We start from the raw sequence: 17,975 nt of genomic DNA, 5'->3' as shown, positions 1-17,975 counted from the left end.
GGACAGCCGGTGAAATTACTGGCACTTGAGGTATCCCATCATAGGTCTCTAGGTTGGCAACGCATTTGCAATACCCCTGGCGTTGCAGATGTTTATGGGCGGTGGTGATCTCTTACCAACAGGAGACCCACTTGCTCGTTTTCCATCCAGTCGAATAAAAAAAAAGTATAATTCCGGACGGTTGGATTGGATGATCAATTTACCAGAATCGTCATTTCATTACCTAGGTAGTAGCTTCTATTCGCATTTTTTCCCAATATGCTTTTTAGGGTTCGGTGCCCAAAGGGTGCCAACGGAACCCTATTTTATTATTTATTTGACTGGATGGCAAACGAGCAACTGTGACTGAACTGGGATTACTGAGACTCCGCTGTCTGTCTGTCCGTCCATCTGTCACAGGGCTCTATCTCTAGATTTGATTATGTATTACTGTGGCCGCTATAACAGCAAATACTAAAAACAGAATAAAATATATACCTACACCAAACGTGACTGTTTTGCCGTTTTTTGCTTCATATTAATAACGGCAACAGGTAGACGCCTGAAATACTTACAGAATCTTTAGTTGTATAATCACTTTAAAAATAAATAATTAAATTAAAATAAAATTAATATTTTTGCCGATTCGCTGAAGCTTATTTTCGCCATCGCGTTTTTCCCAATTTTAATCGAAACAGAAACATACTCGTACGTTTAATTTTATGTTAAGTTTGCATTAGCAAAAACACATAGAACGAAACAAACGAACGATGCGAATAAACGTTTTCTATTTCTATATCTATAGAAGTAGGAGCTCCGCGTTAATGGAGCTCCATCAACACTGAGGGGCTACTACGAAACTCGCAAATGGAGGTTCGTATCGCATTATCGCAGCCCTCTTGTTCTGAGAGGAGGCCTGTGCCCAGCAGTGGGACGTATATAGGCTGGGATGATGGTGATCGCACCATCCCTTTCCCTCCCGTATTAAATGACATAAGAATCAGACGGTAACGTACGAAGTTCGAGTTTTGCACTTCGTGGTATAAGAGTCTGTTTCTGTGTCCGATGACAATTGAAAAAAAAACGCGATTGTAAAAATAAGCTTCATTAAAAAACCATAGTGAGTTAAAAACGGGAAAAAAGCGAATGGCAATTTAGCTAATGCAACAAACGTGATTTTTCTTGGCGTTTTTTTGCTAATGTCTAATTTTGTATGATGTGGTGTCGGGTTAGAATGACACCTCTCCATATCTTCCGTGTATGTCGTAAAAGGCGACCGAGGATAGGTTAAGGTATACCGTAGGCGACAGGCTAGCAACCTGTCACTATTGTACCGTTTTTGTCAAACTTAAAACCTAAAATTGCTTAAAGTGGCTCCGAAGCGGTGACGTTTCGTGTGCTCTGCCTACCCCATTTGAGCATACAAGCGTGATGTTTGCGCGTGTGTGTGTGTGTGTGTGTGTGTAATGGTGCGGTCTGTATGTTGTCGGTCTCTTACTTCTTGAGCGCGTCCTCCCTGGCGCGGCAGCGGCGCCGCAGTTCGGCGGGGTCGCCGGGCCCGTCGCCCGCGCAGCAGTACTGGGCGCACACGCCCGACAGACGCGCGGAGCTGCGGGACAGCTCCTGGCGACACACCCACAAAACAGGTTACAGCCATCAATCTACATACAAAGTGTGCTCGAGCAAGTGCTCACGGACACGATATCTCGGACCGGTTGGGACCAGTGCGAACGCGAGTGCCATCCGCTTGAGACACGCGTGTGAACTTTTTTGTGCAATAATGGGAGTTTATGACTCTTTAATAGTAGATTGTACAACAAGAGCATAAAACGAGCCATTTTACCCAAGACGTTCATATAGCGTCGAGGGGAAAATGGGTTTAATGCTCGAGTTTTATACTATGCTTTTCACTTCGATGGTGAGGAAATGAAATAGAAACAGTGGAAACAATTGTTCACTTACTATGTACCTTTTATTGTTCACGCATTAATATTATAATTATAAATTTTTAGTTTTATTGATTTATTTAGATTTATTTTCAGTTTTATATAAATTAAAAATTATTAAAAAAAATATGTAAAAACTTGTTTGTTTGTGGCTGTTTACACCTGATCGCCTTGGTCTTAGACGAAGATTTTACTTTATGCATTAGAGTATAAAAAGTCATTTTATGTCGTCTGAACCCAACATGAACACGAACTTTACGAGCATGAGAAGTGAAAAATATAATAATCGTGCATTTCAGTCGTCGCAAGATATTTTCTGTGACAAAGGGTTTAGCAGGCTAAGTAAGGACATGTGGCCCCTGTGAGGAATAGTTGAATTGGTGAATGTCAAATGTTTGTCGCCTCATTACTAGTAATCACTCCAACTTTCAGCCCTCTATCTTCAACTGTCACAGAGATAATGACAAAAATGTGTTTCCTTAAGAATAAAGAAAAAACTTACCACAACCAGCAGAAACATAATTTTCGCCATAATAGGCTCGTTCATAAACACAATGCCGCACAAGGCATCAGGATTCATTTGCGCCTGCTGGCTCCTTATCACGCTTCTTTGGACCCTACCGCGACCCCTGACCCTATGGGGGCGTCTAGTGAACCCTAACACTGTTCTAGGGTCTGTGTGATCTAGATCCGGCGTTTTAGGATCCAATTTTGACGCTGTTAAATCATTTACAGTGTCTTTATGATCAGTTTCTGAAATATTTGTATTCAATTCATCAACTTTTTCCAAGTTTTCACATGTATTGTCTTTTAAAGTTACTGTTTCCATACTCATATCTCTAATATCGTTGAGATTAGCTTCAAGAGTGTTGACTTTGTCTTCAATTTTATTGCTTAGTGCGATAAAATCACATTTTTCTAATTCATTCAGCATCTTATTCGTTGCATTAAGTTTGGTTTCTCTTTTAACTAACTCATCAGCGCCGTTAATTTTATCTTTAAGATCATTTCTATCAACATTGGCAGATTCAGATTTTCTATCACCATCTTGGCAACCATCTTGTAAAACATCACTGTTTCCTTTATCATTTTGACTTTCAATCTGCCCCGCTACACTTTTACCATCTTCAACCGCTTTTTCATCATTATCGTTTTTATCATTGCTTTCAAATTGCGCTAGTATTTCTATAAACCTTAGTACTTTGGCGGTTGAGAATACTTTTATTTTATCTAGATCTGTGTATTTCGAAAACACTAGATCGGCGTAGCACCTGATTTTGACAAATACTGTGGTGCAGACACATAGTAGTAAAAAGTGTCTCTCGTATGGCACTTTGATTTTTAATTTTTCTAATCTAGTTAGTAGAGAGAACGCGGCTTTGTCCGCGCCGTATGGGCCTGGAACATATTAAATTTATTTATCGAAAATACAAACTGAAATATAGATGCACAGAAAAACCAGAAAAATGAGACCCCGTGGCGTGTGCTATACTGCTAGACCACCGCACACGCTGGCTGGCTGGTGACTGTAGCGGTATAGCACACGGCACGGAATGCCGAGGACCTGGGTTCGATTCCCAGCGCTGGTCTTATTTTTCTGGTTTTTCTGTGCATCTATATTTCAGTTTGTATTTTCGATACAGGTTTTACGGGTTGACCGTAAAAGTAACAAAAAATTTGGAATTGAAATAAAAAATACAAAAAGATTCCAAAAAACCAATCTTAAATTTATTTATTTTTTAACTCCCAAAGCAAAAAGAGGGGTGTTTCAAGCAAATGTCTATCTGTGTCTGTGTCTGCATCGTAGCTCTCAAACGGATGGATCGATTTTAATGGTCAGAGGTATTTCAACTTTTATAACTTAGGATATACAAAAATTAAATTTTACCATGAGATTTTCGGTCAACGAAAACATGGTGAGAACATGAAATTGCGAATAAAATGGATGTAGCGTGAGGTTTCCAATCGGCACTGCGCCCGCTTGGGAAGTATAGCCCAAGCTCTGAGTGGTATATAGGGCAGATGATGATGATGGTGATGATGATAATGATGATCATGATGATGAAAACGATGATCGTTCAAAATCAGAAATCATAAAGAAACTCACCTAATTCATCTAGAATGTAGAGGAACTGTTTGAATAACAGTTTAGGGTCTATGGTGGGGTTGGGTATGTTCATAAACTCCTCGTACAAGTCCTCGCCGTAGATCTCTGTTGGGTCGTACCTGCATGAAAAAATATGATCCATAAAGCACTAACGACAGGAATTGACAAAAACGTCACTCTCAAAATGGATTATTTTTCTGAGTGAACTTTATGTCAAGTTTCAATTGATTCTAGATACGAGATTTTTTCAAAGCAGTGACGGTATATTGATTGATCCAGGCGTTACTGTGCTGAAGTTCGTATTAAGGCTCCGTTTCCACCAGAGCTGTGCGAGGATGCGTTGCGAGGAATGAGTTCTTCATGAACCAATGGAAACGTTTCATTTACCTCGCCTCGCTCCGCTCAGCTGTTTCCACCAGAGATGTGCTGTGCGAGGCTAGGTAACTGAAGCGTTTCTATTGGTTCATGAAAAACACATTGCTCGCAACACATCCTCGCACATCTCTGGTAGAAACACAGACTTTAGAGACTACAAAGACGTTTTTTTTTTGCTTAATGTTAATGAATGACAAATGTATGTTTTCATACAGTATCTCACACAAAACCACAAATTGCTGACGTGTTTCGGTTTCGAACCATCTACGAATCCATTCTGAATGCGAAATCGAGCACACTTGTGATTAACCCGTTCGTCTTGTCCTCACCTATGCTCCTCGAGGAAGTCCAGCACGTCAGCGACGGTGGTCCTCATGAAGGCCTCCAGATCCTCATAGTCCTGGCAGACCTGACGCCGCGGACTGTACTCCACTATCAGCTCCTTGGGCTTCGACGTGGTGGCTGAAAACCTGATGAAACAACCCATTGTATAGCAGCAGTCTTGCAATCTGTGGTTTTTGTAATACGAGCTCCCAGGGTGTGTAATAATCGGTATAAATAGTAGATTGTACAACAAGAGCATAAAACGAGCCATTTTACCAGAGGCGTTCATATAGCCACCCGAGCCGGTACGGCGAGGGTGGATAGACACGTCGAGGGGAAAATGGGTTTAATGCTCGAGTTTTACACTCTGCTTTTCACTTTGATGGCGAGGAAATGAAATAGCAACAGTGGAAACAATTGTTTACTTTCTATGTACCTTTTATTTTTCATAAATTATTATTTAATTATATTATTTTTACTTTTATTAATTAATTTTTAGTTTTATATAAATTAAAAATGATAAAAAAAAATGTAAAAACTTTTTTGTTTGTGGCTGTTGACACCTGATTACCTTGGCCTTAGACGAAGATTTTACTTTGTGCACTAGAGCATAAATATTCATTTTATGTCGCCTTGATCCAGCATAAACACAAACTTTACGAGCGTGAGAAGTGAAATAGTTTATATTTTCATTTGACATATTTTCAAAGGGTATCACTTCAACTCTCGTGGCACTACCGTATCCCTGACCTCTTCCCGCCGTCGATGTCCTCAGCCAAGTCCATCTGGCAGCACAGGCTGGTCTCCAGCTCCTCGATCCTCCACTCCAGCTTGCTGTACATATCGAAGTCGTCCACGTTGGGGGACGCTCCGAACACAGGACTTGGCGGTTTAGAGGGTTTAGACCCATCTGGAACCAGTGAACGAAATGTTAATATGTTTGAAACTTTGAAACCGGTTTCAAAATGGTCGCGTCATGTGCGGTTTCGTTGAGATTGCTTTTCACAGTCTGTTTTGAGCCTAATCTATTTCCAGTCACTGTTCACCTCCGGCATCCAACCCTGGACCTTCCGCCGCCGGCTCTGAACCATCCTCCAGCTCAAGCCTCTTGCTGGTGAAGAGGGGGTACGTGAGCGCGAGGATCCGGGGCTGCGTAGGAGACTGCTTGTACAGCTGCATTACCTGATGAAGGATAGATGGTATAGTATGAATTATTACAAGTGTCTCGATCATGTTATCAGCCCACCTTTCGCTCAAAGCCATTGTATTCTATTGTGCCCTCAACCGCATAATAACCAGTTTAAAATGAACGGAAATATTAAACAAAATAGTTCACTGAAATAACGACTTTATTGACTGATGCAGAAAGTGCATTTTAAAATAAATACACGTTCGCAGATAATACTTTTCCATGAGGCTGCTTGTCTACGACGCATTCAATTTTGAAAAACATTATCTGCCAACAAAGTTTTATTTAAAATGAACTCTCTGTTGTATATAATAAAGTCGTTATTTCAATGGGCTATTTTGTTTTATATTTCATTTCATTTTAAACTGAGGATTATGCACTTGAAGACATAGTAGAATACAATGGCTTTGTTTGAAAGATTGGCTGTTAACGAGATCAAGACACCTCAAATAATTCCTACTATAATGGGTGAAGCCATATTATCAAACATGTTAGCACAACAGTACGTATAATATAATCTCACTAATCCATACTAATATTATAAATGCGAAAGTAACTCTGTCTGTCTGTCTGTCTGTCTGTCTGTCTGTTACGCTTTCACGCCAAAACCGCTTAACCGATTTTGATGAAATTTGGTACAGAGATAGAATAGACCTTGGGAAAGAACATAGGCTATCTTTCAACGCGAAAAAGAGGCTTTAAGGGGTTGAAATAGGGGATGAAATTTTATATGGTGGAAGTTCGTCGCTGTCGAAGATAAAACCATGAAACTTGGCATTTAGGAACTTAATAAAAAATCCATACTTCCATACTATATACTATATATACTATAATATACTATATATACTATATACTATATACTATATATACTATATACTATATATACTATTATACTATATACTATATATACTATATAATATTATAAATGCGAAAGTAACTCTGTCTGTCTGTCTGTCTGTCTGTTACGCTTTCACGCCAAAACCGCTGAACCGATTTTGATGAAATTTGGTACAGAGATAGAATAGACCTTAGGAAAGAACATAGGCTATCTTTCAACGCGAAAAAGAGGCTTTAAGGGGTTGAAATAGGGGATGAAATTTTATATGGTGGAAGTTCGTCGCTGTCGAAGATAAAACCATGAAACTTGGCATTTAGGAACTTAATAAAAAATAAGTCGGTATTAGTAAGTTTTTTTGAAAATTCGACCTGTGAGGGGATGAAATAGGGGATGAAAGTTCATATGGAAGGTCGTCATTATCGAAGATAAATCGATGAGTCTTTATTAAACTTGCCATTTCGGCACGTGATTAAGAGATAAATAGACATTTGTTCGCGCGTTTTTTTAAATTCTTCCTGTGTGGGGGTGAAATAGGGGATGTAAGTTTATATATAAAGATCGGCATTGTCGAAGATAAATCGATGGTTCTTTGTGAAACTTGGCATTTGGGCACGTGATAAGAGATAAATAGATATTTGTTCGCGCGTTTTTTAAAATTCTTCCTGTGTGAGGGTGAAATAGGGGATGAAAGTTTATATGAAGGTCGACATTGTCGAATATAAATCGATTGTACTTTATGAAACTTTGCATTTGGGTACTTATAAAAAATAAAATAGATATTTGTTCAAGCGTTTTTGAAAATTTTACCTGCGAGGGGATGAAATAGGGGATGAAAATTTATATGGAACGTCGTCATTATCACAGATAAATTGAAGAATCTTTGTGTTTAGGTATTCGATAAGAACAAAAAAAACTGGTTAAAATCGACTCAGACTCGCGCATCAAGGGTTCCGTATGTAGGTATTTATGAATGAATATCCAGTGTTAGGAAAAAAAATTGCTAATAGAGCTACCTTTATACAAAATTCCAAGTTTCTAGGACAGCCGGAAGTACCCTAAACCTTTTTCTGTTAAGGCGATTTGTATGGAAACACCTTTTTAATGACTGTAGCTTTTGATTGCGTTAACTTACAAGTTCGATTTTTTCACAGCTTCCGGGACTATTGACCTGAGTTTAGGGTTTTAATTTCAACTCGATACATACTCCGTGCGTTTACGGGATAAAGGGTCTAAGGGTTCCATTTTTTTCATTTTGAGGTACGGAACCCTAAAAAACATTTGTTCCGGTTCTTTTCACATTTCGACATTTTTCATACTTGAAAATATGGGGATGAAAGTTCTTAAGGAATTCCAAACAAATTTACTATAAGTATACTTATCGGAAAAATGTAAAGCTATTCTTAGTAAGAATGACGTCTTAATTATAATCCTACTCTCCTAACTTACAATAACGGACGTAAGATGTCAAGAGTTTACTATGAAGAATTAGTCCTTTTGTGTTGGCAGGGTAGAATACACGTCGTATTGCTAAAATATGGCTACCCGCAAAATATTTATGTTTTAGAAAAAAAGCAATGTATTAAAATAGCTTATTTTCAGTAAACCGTAGAGGTTTCTATGTGCTATTATTGGCAGAATAGGTACCCTAAATAAATTAAACACTTTCCAAAGTTACTATTTCACGCGGACGAAGTCGCGGGCAAAAGCTAGTATATTATAGATGCGAAAGTTTGTAACTATTTCTTTGTTAACTCTTCACGTCCAAACCGCTGAACCGATTTACGTGAAATTCGGTATACGGATATTTTGAGTCCCGGAGAAGGACATGGGATAGTTTTTATCCCGGAAACTGCATAGTTCCCGCGGGATAGCGATAAACGGATACTACGCGGACAGAGTCGCGGACAGCTAGTGAATAAATATACTCATAAGTAAACCTATGATTATATCTTCATAGTTTAGGGTTGTGTTTGGGATAGCGCAACTCTAGTGTTAACACAGCAATATGTTTGCGTATATTGTGATACCGATACATTTTTTTTTAGTTGTCGAGTTAATTGTTATTTTTACCATTGAACTCATCTAAATGGTTCCAAGGGAAGTACAGCGTCGGCCGGAAGGCTGACATCATGCTGAGTTGGGACCAATTCGTGACAAAGTTCGTCTCGATTTCGATGTAAATGTCACGAATAAATGTTTTTTTTTCCCTTTCTTTCATTCATTAACCCCCGATACAAAATGAGGGGTGTTATAAGTTTAACCACTATGTGTGTCTGTGGCACCGTAGCTCTTAAACGGGTGGACCGATTTTAATGCGGTTTTTTACTTGAAATCAGGTTTTCTAGCGATGGTTCTTATCAAAGTGACAACTTCGGGGTTTTCCAACTTCTTGTTGGTAAGGTTATTCGTCCATTCATTCAGACACAGTCCCCAACTCCGCTCCTCTCCGGTACACATGCATTCTAACAGCACTCACCAGCTGCAGGTCCTCGTCAGTGTGAATAAGATGGCAGCTGTCTATGACCAGCACGTTGATCTGAGGCATCGTCAGCCGCCCCCCCTCCAGGAGGCGCCGGAGGTCCGCTGACGTGCAGACCAGCACCTTAAAAGAAGAAGAGTTCTCGGTAAAGCAAATTATTAAATTAATCATACTTTGCTTATGTAATAATAAATAAATATCACGGGACAATTCACACCAATTGACCTAGTCCCAAAGTAAGCTTAGCAAAGCGTGTGTTATGGGTACTAAGCAACGGATAAATATAATTATATAGATAGATACATACTTAAATACATAGTAAACACCCAAGACCCGAGAACAAACATTCGTATTTTTCATACAAATATCTGCCCCGACACGGGAATCGAACCCGGGACCTCATGCTTCGTAGTCAGGTTCTCTAACCACTAGGCCATCTGGTCGTCTAAAGCATGTAATTATGTATGTAAACTCTTCATTGTAGCGAAAATATAAACTGAGACATGCACAGAAAAACCAGAAAAAGAGACCAGCGCTGGGAATCAAACCCAGGTCCTCAGCATTCCGTGCTGCGTGCCATACCCCTACACTACCACTGGACAGGAGTACAGACACGAATTTCTCCTACTCGTATGCACACATATCTCAGGTTGCTTATTTCTACTACGCTACTTAAGCAGCAGCACTAGCGACATCTATGTGTCGCTCTCATCGAGAGACGTAACCTTTCGGAGCTAACCGCTCACCCAGACAAGAGATGTTGCTACTAAGCAATCAAATGAGGGCTATCGCGAATGAATTCGCCACTAGAGGCGCTAGTGTAGCGTGAGGTCTCCGAAATGTCAAATCTCATAGTTTTTGAGTGAGCTACGCGGGTTTATTTATAATAAGAATAATTGCGTGAATATTTTGTAATATCTGAAATTAATTATGGCAAATATGCGTTCCGGGGCAATGAATGTCTGTGTTTCGAGACAGTTTTGTCTTTCGGAAACCTTTGTTAATTTTCTTTTGTACAATAAAGAGTTTACATACATACATACATACATACATACATACCTTTGTCCTCCCTTTTTCCCCAACAAAACGGGGACTATGCAACACTGTGGCATGCTCGACATTTTTATGGTACGGTTTTAAGCTGTATTAAATATGATTTTAATCTAAACTTTGTTTTCACGCCCGTAATAACAGACTTTGAAAGCCACACTTAAAAACCTCACGCAACAGTGCGCCATCTAGTGAGACAAAAAACGATAGCCCTCATTATGATTGGTTCTTTGGAGTTGTTTTGTATTTTTTTATTTCAACTCCAAATTTGTTACTTTTACGGTCATCCCGTAAAACCATATCGAAATTTTAAATCTAAATCTATCTACGTAACGTTACAATTTCTTTGCTACGGCTTGGTTTCGTCAAAGGAAACGAAAATTTCGTTATCAAGTGTAGCTCTTTAGGATATTTGAACAGTTTGCTTCAAGAAACTGTTTTTATATTATAAAACTTTCGTTGTGAAACTAGTTTATGATAAAAATCTGTTATTTGTTCTTATGAGAAAATTTTCTCAAGTCAACGCATGTGTTATGGTGTGTCCCATAATTCGAGAAACTAGAATGACGTTTCATGTGTTACCTGTTTTTTGCGTCTCATAAATAGTGATGTGCCGCAACCGGTTATCACCGAAAGATTTTGTAGGTACCTATGTATGTATGTCGTAAAATATTATGATATGAACGGATCCGTGATGTACTAAAATGTAGGGCATAGGTAAAATAAGTCTAATAAAAATGCGACCGTTTTCGAGATATTTCGACTTTTTATAGATGTTGATGGGTTTAAGTTTCAATTTCATTCTAAGTAAGTTTTACATTAACTAAATAATATGAGAATACGCTTATCTCATTTAATACGCGAGTGAAAGGGACGGTGCCATACGAACTTCGTTTTTCTGGTTTTGTAGTAGCCCCTCTGTATTATTTCTTACGTTGGCACTAAGTCATGAACACTGTATTTTTACCTGTGCTTAGATTTTATCACTTTATCGTAAAAGTGCATTTATATTTTCAAAATGGAAAGTAGGACATTGATTTGCTATAATGTTATTTTTAGTATCGTAAAATATACATTTTATCGGTTATTTACGAAACCGAAATCATGGAGCAGCACTGTTCCTTTTATGATGGCCACATTATTTTTACTTTTGACATTTCAGAATGTCATTTTAGTATCTTCATTTCAGAAATAGACCATAGTCTGTGGGTATCGTTTCTCAAGTCATTTGTAAGTCTAAAGAAACTGTTTTTCGTTTCGGCACAAAACTGTTACTTCGTTACGTTATAAGAAACTCTTTCAGCTCTACCAGTTATACACTTTTCTCTTTCCTGCAAAAATGGCCAAATATTTTGACACATTCTTTTACTTATCTGGTAGAAATACAGGAACTCTAACAAATAATCGAAAACTACATCAAAATCTACAGCCAATTCGTAGAAAACTTAACCAGTAGAATGAGGCGGTTGAGAGTTGACCTCCTTGCTATATGCCCCGCCCATCTCCAATCTCCACTTGCATGCCGGGCAGGGCAGGGGCATATAGCAAGGTATTTAAACAAATAAATCAATGTTATGGTCAATAAATATTTCTATTTTTATAAAGACAAAAGATGGACTCTCCAAGCAACAAAACGGCCTGGCCCAGTAGGAAAAAGAAGTGTTGGTAGGCAGAGAAAAAAATGAATCAATGACCTCATAAAAACAGTAGGAAAAGAATGGATGCATATTGCTATGGATAAGGCAAAATGGAAAAAGATGGAGGAGGCATTTGGGTGAAGAACAAAAAGTTGCACAGCGTTAAAGCTGCGTTAGCACGTAGTTTTAATTTCCATTAACTTTTTCCATTGTGACACGAAAATTAATCATACATTTGTATGGATAATTTTGCACAACGTTAAAGCTACAAACAAATGTATGATTAGTTACTGTTTCCGTCTTTTGTCCGCCCCGCTATAGACAATATTCCAGCACGTGTCAACAGGGGCAGACTGAAAACCAGCGCTGGCAGCTTCCGCGCAAGCGCAGCATTAGCTGAGTTTGCTCCTTTTGCCGCAGGACAGACTACTATCTTGTATTGTTTATATTGTTGTCTTGCATTGTTTGTACTGTTGGCAATTAAATATTTTCTTTCTTTCTTTCTTTCTTTCTTAATTTTCGTGTCACAATGGAAAAAGTTAATGGAAATTAAAACTACGTGCTAACGCAGCTTTAACGCTGTGCAACTTTTTGGTCTTCACCGATTTACCTTTGGGGACCACTAATGTGGAAAAAAAGCTATAATAATAATAATGTTGCGACCTCGTCCTCGTGGGGGGCGGCGCCCCCCTCCGCCACGCGCAGGTCCGTGAGCATGCGCAGTTCGTACGCGGCGCACGCCACCAGCGCCGGGAGGCACACCACCACCGACCGCTGCTTGCCCGCACACAGCGCTCTAAGGGGACACAAACACAATGAGGGCTATCGCGTATGAATTCGCCACTAGAGGCGCTAGTGTAGCGTAAGGTCTCCAAAATGTCAAATCTCATAGTTTTTGAGTGAGCTACGCGGGTTTATTTATAATTAGAATAATTTTGTGAATATTTGGCAATATCTGAAATTAATTATGGCAATATGCGTTCCGGGGCAATGAATGTCTGTGTTTTGAGACAGTTGTCTTTCGGAAACCTTTGTCCTCCCTTTTTTCCGAACAAAACGTGGACTATGGAACACTGTAGCATGCTCGATATTTTATGGTACGATTTTAAGGTGTATTAAATATGATTTTAATCTAAACTTTGTTTTCACGCCCGTAATAACAGACTTTGAAAACCATACTTAAAAACCTCACGCAACAGTGCGCCATCTAGTGAGACAAAAAAACGATAGCCCTCATTTCACAAAAATGACCGTACCTAAAGCATAAAACTACCGTGAGACTCACTCATATTAAATGTTATTGTAACTGATAACTCACGTCTTAAACCAAGTTTCAGGTTCTTTACATATCAGAAGGTGAAGTGCATAGTTTATAGGTCAGCGAAAAATTAAAAAGTCAAAAAGATTGCAGGCGCGCTAGCTCGACAATAATAAATTAGCACGCCTGCAATCAGTTACATTTTTTTATAATAGTACATTACTGCAGAGGCCGGAAAAGAAAGGCTTGTAGGCTGAGTATGTATAGACGGCCGAGCAAAGCGAGGTCGGATAGGTATACGAGGCTGGCATGTTCTTTCACGCCGAGGCTTGTATAGTGCTTTTCTCAAACATGCAATAAAAGAAATAAAAACTCCTACAAATCAATGTTTTATTCGTAAGACAACTAAAATTGTACCAGACTCAAATTATAACTACAATCTATATAAGTGTTTATTTCATTCTAACATGATTTTTTAAAACGTTAAAATAATCCCCATAAAATAAATTGCTATAAAACATTTAGTTATAACAGACTGCAACAATAAAAAATCACGTTTCTAAACGAAACTTTTGAATTGACAATGGAACTTACTTGCAAAATAGCTAAAACCCAAGTCCAGTCAATCAAAAAAAAAAAGACAGTGAAATGACACTTGCCAATTTTCCCGCCAAAACTTTTTTTTATTGTGTTTGCTGTTAGGCTTTTAGGGCCATTATACACGAACTGCAGCTACATTAATACTTCATTATGTAAATTAAATTGTAATTTGACGTAAAACACGTTGGTAATATTTATATATTTACATATAGAATATTAATAGTCCTGTGAATTTACACAGTAACTAATAAATGAACCATAGAAATTCAGATTATAAATTTCAAGTCGTGTATAATGGCCTTTATCGTGGATATTTGAAGTATTGCATTGAAACAAAAGACAGAGTATATTTTGAAGCCTGTTTTATGAAACACAACATAGACATTACATAGCATGTTTGAGAAAAAGTTAAAAAGGCCATGGAATGGAAATAGCACAAGTCATATACAGTCAAGTCTAATGTCTGGTATCAGATATTTTGTTGGAAATCCGGACTTTTTTTATTGGGTCTGAAATAGCTTATGGTGTTTTCGGTGGAAAAATACACCTGCAGTTTATTTTTAATGAAAAAAAGGCGGGAAAGCATAACAAAAATATTGGAATAAAATTAAAAGTTATAATATATTTTAAGAAAAAGTTTATTCTATTTCAGAATTATTCACCATTTCTGAGAAAAGCTTTATACTAGTCTCGGCTGGAATAGCAATTGCTGGCTTCGTATTAATTACTCACTCTTACTCATCAGCCAGCAATTGCCTGCTTCCAGGTCACGACAATAATCTACTATTGAGGGCTTGATTGTTTGTTAAAAAAAAATGATGTTGGAGTGACCGCTGTACTCTAACGCTAGGCTACGGACCCTCGCACAGCATGAGCCTCCTCCAGCACGAGGCGGGTGCTGACGAAGGCAGCCAGCTCGGCCGCGATGGTGTTGCGCGCGCGGGCCGTGGCCGCCAGCCGCGCTCCGCCCTCCGCCGCCGTGAAACGGACGCCGCCCTCGCTCATCTAAAAAAAACTTGATTGTTTAAAAGTCCTGTTTGTTTTAGGATTCCATACCTCAAAAGGAAAAAATGGAACCCTTAATAATTACGCCATGTCTGTTTGTCTGTTCATCTGTCCGTCCGCGGCTTCGCTCAGAGCCTATTAGTGCTAGAATGCTGTAATTTTGCACGGAAATGGGCCAATCAACTTTTTTACCCACACTAATCTGTCCGCGACATTTTTCAAACAATTGCAGATTTTTGTTAGTATAAAACATGTTTTCCTATAATTTAATAGATGGTGTACATGAATACATTAAACCATGATTTATATTGTTGGAAGTACGATTTTTTGGTAACGCCAGAGACAATTTTGGTAACGCAGGAGATGCCCAAAGTGTGGTTAAAATAGTTGATTGGCCCAAATATGGTGCAAATATGCAAATTTGAAATAAAAGTTTTTTTTAGGATATCTCCCATAGATGTAGGTAGTGGCTGACTTTTTTTCTCATCTAACCCTATATAGGTATAGTGTGAGGTATTGTTAAATAGGTCTTTTAAAATCATTGCGAAGTTGTAAAGACGATTTTTCGATTCAGAAATATGTTAACGAAATATTCAACTTTAAAGCACAAATGTTCATTAAAATCTCCCCCCCCCCCCCCCCCTCTATTAAGAGCTAAACTGCTGGTCTAAAAAATTTACAAGGAAAACTATAAGTAATGGCTAAGATTTCTTGAGAATTATTAGTAGTTTAAGAGTAAATAGTAGCCTAAGGTATAAAATATACCTGGACTTGGAAGTTTCTGTACAAAATCATTACTTAATCTTTTTATAATGGCCATGGAACCCGAGCATGGCCAGTTTTTTAAAGTACACATCATTCTTGTTGACTTTCGTTATCTTCAACAGATGGCTCAGTTCACTTGTGGAAACTTTAACCCTACCTGGTAATTCAGTTATTCAACTTTTTATAGCTTTTTGTTAAGGTAATGTCTCCCAATACTATATTACTCATTAAGCAGTACTCAATGCAGTGGAATCTCGATAACTCAAATGTCAAGGGAAATGTTAAAAAAATCGAGTTAATGAGTTTTCAACTTAACAAGAATTTAAAGTCGTTAGTTTTCTTTTAGTACTCATGTTGTTGCTAGTTAACAGCCAAATAAATACTGACCCAAGTGACCAATAATGAACAAACATAACATCTGTGTTACTTTAGATAGCTTAAAGGATGTATTCATCCAGCCCCAAATATTTCTTTAGGATTTTATTGCTATGAGTTCGGGGAATTCCAAGTAAGACATCATTATATTTTACGAACGACGACTTACTGAGTTTGCTTTTTGCAATTCAAGTTATAGAGTATAAATATATACTATCAATACCTCGTAGGGAAATAACATGTTGTTCGAGTTACTAAGTCTAAATAATTCGAGATACTGCGTATTTAAGGGTGCAGCAGAAGGGAATGGCATTTTTTTCGACTTACAGAGAATTACGACTTAACAAGGTACGAGTTATATCTCTATAACTCCACTGTAGTTATTAAATGTATGATTCTATGGGGTACAAATCTATTAAAAATTAAGACTTGTGCTAGTACATTTTATTTATTTATTACATAACACATTACAAACATTGGATGGATGGAATTATTATAAGTTATAATGCTCCTTCATATACGATGCAATCATTTAAAAAAATTAACCATATTAACCACCATTTTGACAATCATTTTTCTAAGACCTGGGCCCCCCTTTGGTATAGTCCAACCAACTAATATAGAACTGACATCCTGTGGACCAGATAGCCAAGTGGCAGTGGCGGATTTATATCCGCCGCCCTATGCACTTACTTATGTATGTAACTTTCTAAAATAATATTTTTTTGAAATCTGCCCCCTAGGCCGCATTTACTAGTTAACATTTTCTTAATAAATATTTTTAAATATATTGTTTTTTTACTGAAGTAGTTTTCCCAGCAACTAATAGGGGCTTGGCGACCCCCCTAAAGTGGCTTCGCGACCCCCCAGTGGTTCGGGACCCACAGGTTGAAAAACACTACTTTAGGATGAAGTCAATTTGTGTCAATTGTCCCCACCATATGTACAGGTACCTTTTATTTACTTTTTCTCTGTTACCCCTTTTATAGTCAATATGATGTATAACTGAGTATCTTTGCCTATTTTATTTCAATTATACCCTTTTTAAAGGTACATTAACGTTTGAAAACAGTTGGAACAAGGTTATTTAAACTTTAAAAACTCGTAAACTTGTAAAATAAAATAATAACAACAAAGGTTATAATTTATAACCCAAAACAACAACTTTAAAACCACAGCAAACTTACCGTAAGTAAGAGGATCGTATCACTTGTTCTGCGTAATCGGTGAACTGTACACGGTAATTACACAAAACACACGAGAATAATCCATTGTTTCGATTGCAAATAAAGACGTTAGTTTGATAACATGGTTACCGCGCAACAAACAGCTGTTTGTACGCAAAAATACGGCTTTAATATAATAAAATTGATATTATATACAAGCTAATTTATTACAAACGTTAAATAAGAACTTTATAGTACTCAATTGTAAAGAAAATATAGAAAAACTGCGCTAAATTGCGAATAAGGCGAAGACGCGACTCCACGGGCATTCACAGCAACAGTGTTGCCAGGACCGGATTTCGTTTTGGTTCGAAATTCGTCTGCAAAAGTTCCGAAAAGTTCCGATACAGATGTTTAACGTGGTCCATTTTTAACCCCCGACGCAAAAATAGGGGTGTTATAAGTTTGACCACAATGTGTGTCTGTCTGTGTGTCTGTCTGTGTGTCTGTCTGCGTGTCTGTCTGTGTGTCTGTCTGTGTGTCTGTCTGTGGCACCGTAGCTCTTAAGCGGGTGGACCGATTTGAATGAGGTTTTTTTTTATTTGAAACCAGGTTTTTTAGCGATGGTTCTTAGACATGTTTTATCAAAATCGGTTCAGCCGTTTCAAGATCATCAGCTCTTTTGTTCGCTGCGGTAGGAAGCTTAGACGCATAACGGGTATTTACTTTACTTCCAAACATATTTGGGACCTGAAATTTGAAACACATATATCCTACTAATATTATAAATGTGAAAGTTTGTGAGTGAGTGAGTGTGAGTGAGTGAGTGAGTATGTTTGTTACTTTTTCACGCTTAAACGGCTGGACGGATTTAGATGAAAT

The 17,975-nt window shown here is 38.1% G+C and overlaps 2 protein-coding genes across 2 annotated transcripts in view; one reads left to right on the top strand and one right to left on the bottom strand.

Moving 5' to 3' along the window:
• LOC141444427 (endoribonuclease Dcr-1-like) overlaps window positions 1-537 on the top strand; it is a 32,247-nt gene extending 31,710 nt beyond the window's left edge. The window contains exon 25 of the mRNA XM_074109978.1: window positions 534-537. Within this exon, the coding sequence (XP_073966079.1) occupies window positions 534-537 (4 nt within the window). The remainder of the gene's footprint in view (window positions 1-533) is intronic.
• The window catches only part of Dcr-1 (Endoribonuclease Dcr-1), a 113,154-nt gene extending 95,721 nt beyond the window's left edge, over window positions 1-17,433 (bottom strand). Inside the window, exons 1-10 of the mRNA XM_074110296.1 lie at window positions 17,115-17,433; window positions 14,642-14,787; window positions 12,588-12,720; window positions 9,235-9,360; window positions 5,778-5,913; window positions 5,482-5,641; window positions 4,737-4,877; window positions 4,033-4,151; window positions 2,428-3,323; window positions 1,478-1,602 (exon numbers count right to left, since the gene is read on the bottom strand). Of these exons, the coding sequence (XP_073966397.1) occupies window positions 1,478-1,602; window positions 2,428-3,323; window positions 4,033-4,151; window positions 4,737-4,877; window positions 5,482-5,641; window positions 5,778-5,913; window positions 9,235-9,360; window positions 12,588-12,720; window positions 14,642-14,787 (1,982 nt within the window). The 5' untranslated portion in view covers window positions 17,115-17,433. The remainder of the gene's footprint in view (window positions 1-1,477; window positions 1,603-2,427; window positions 3,324-4,032; window positions 4,152-4,736; window positions 4,878-5,481; window positions 5,642-5,777; window positions 5,914-9,234; window positions 9,361-12,587; window positions 12,721-14,641; window positions 14,788-17,114) is intronic.
• Window positions 17,434-17,975: the final 542 nt, after the last annotated feature.

The sequence above is a fragment of the Choristoneura fumiferana genome, chromosome 30 (genome assembly GCF_025370935.1).
Source record: "Choristoneura fumiferana chromosome 30, NRCan_CFum_1, whole genome shotgun sequence".
Classification (NCBI taxonomy): Eukaryota; Metazoa; Arthropoda; class Insecta; order Lepidoptera; family Tortricidae; genus Choristoneura; species Choristoneura fumiferana.
The sequence above is the reverse complement of the archived record's forward strand: the minus strand, read 5'-3'. Positions and strand labels throughout refer to the sequence as shown.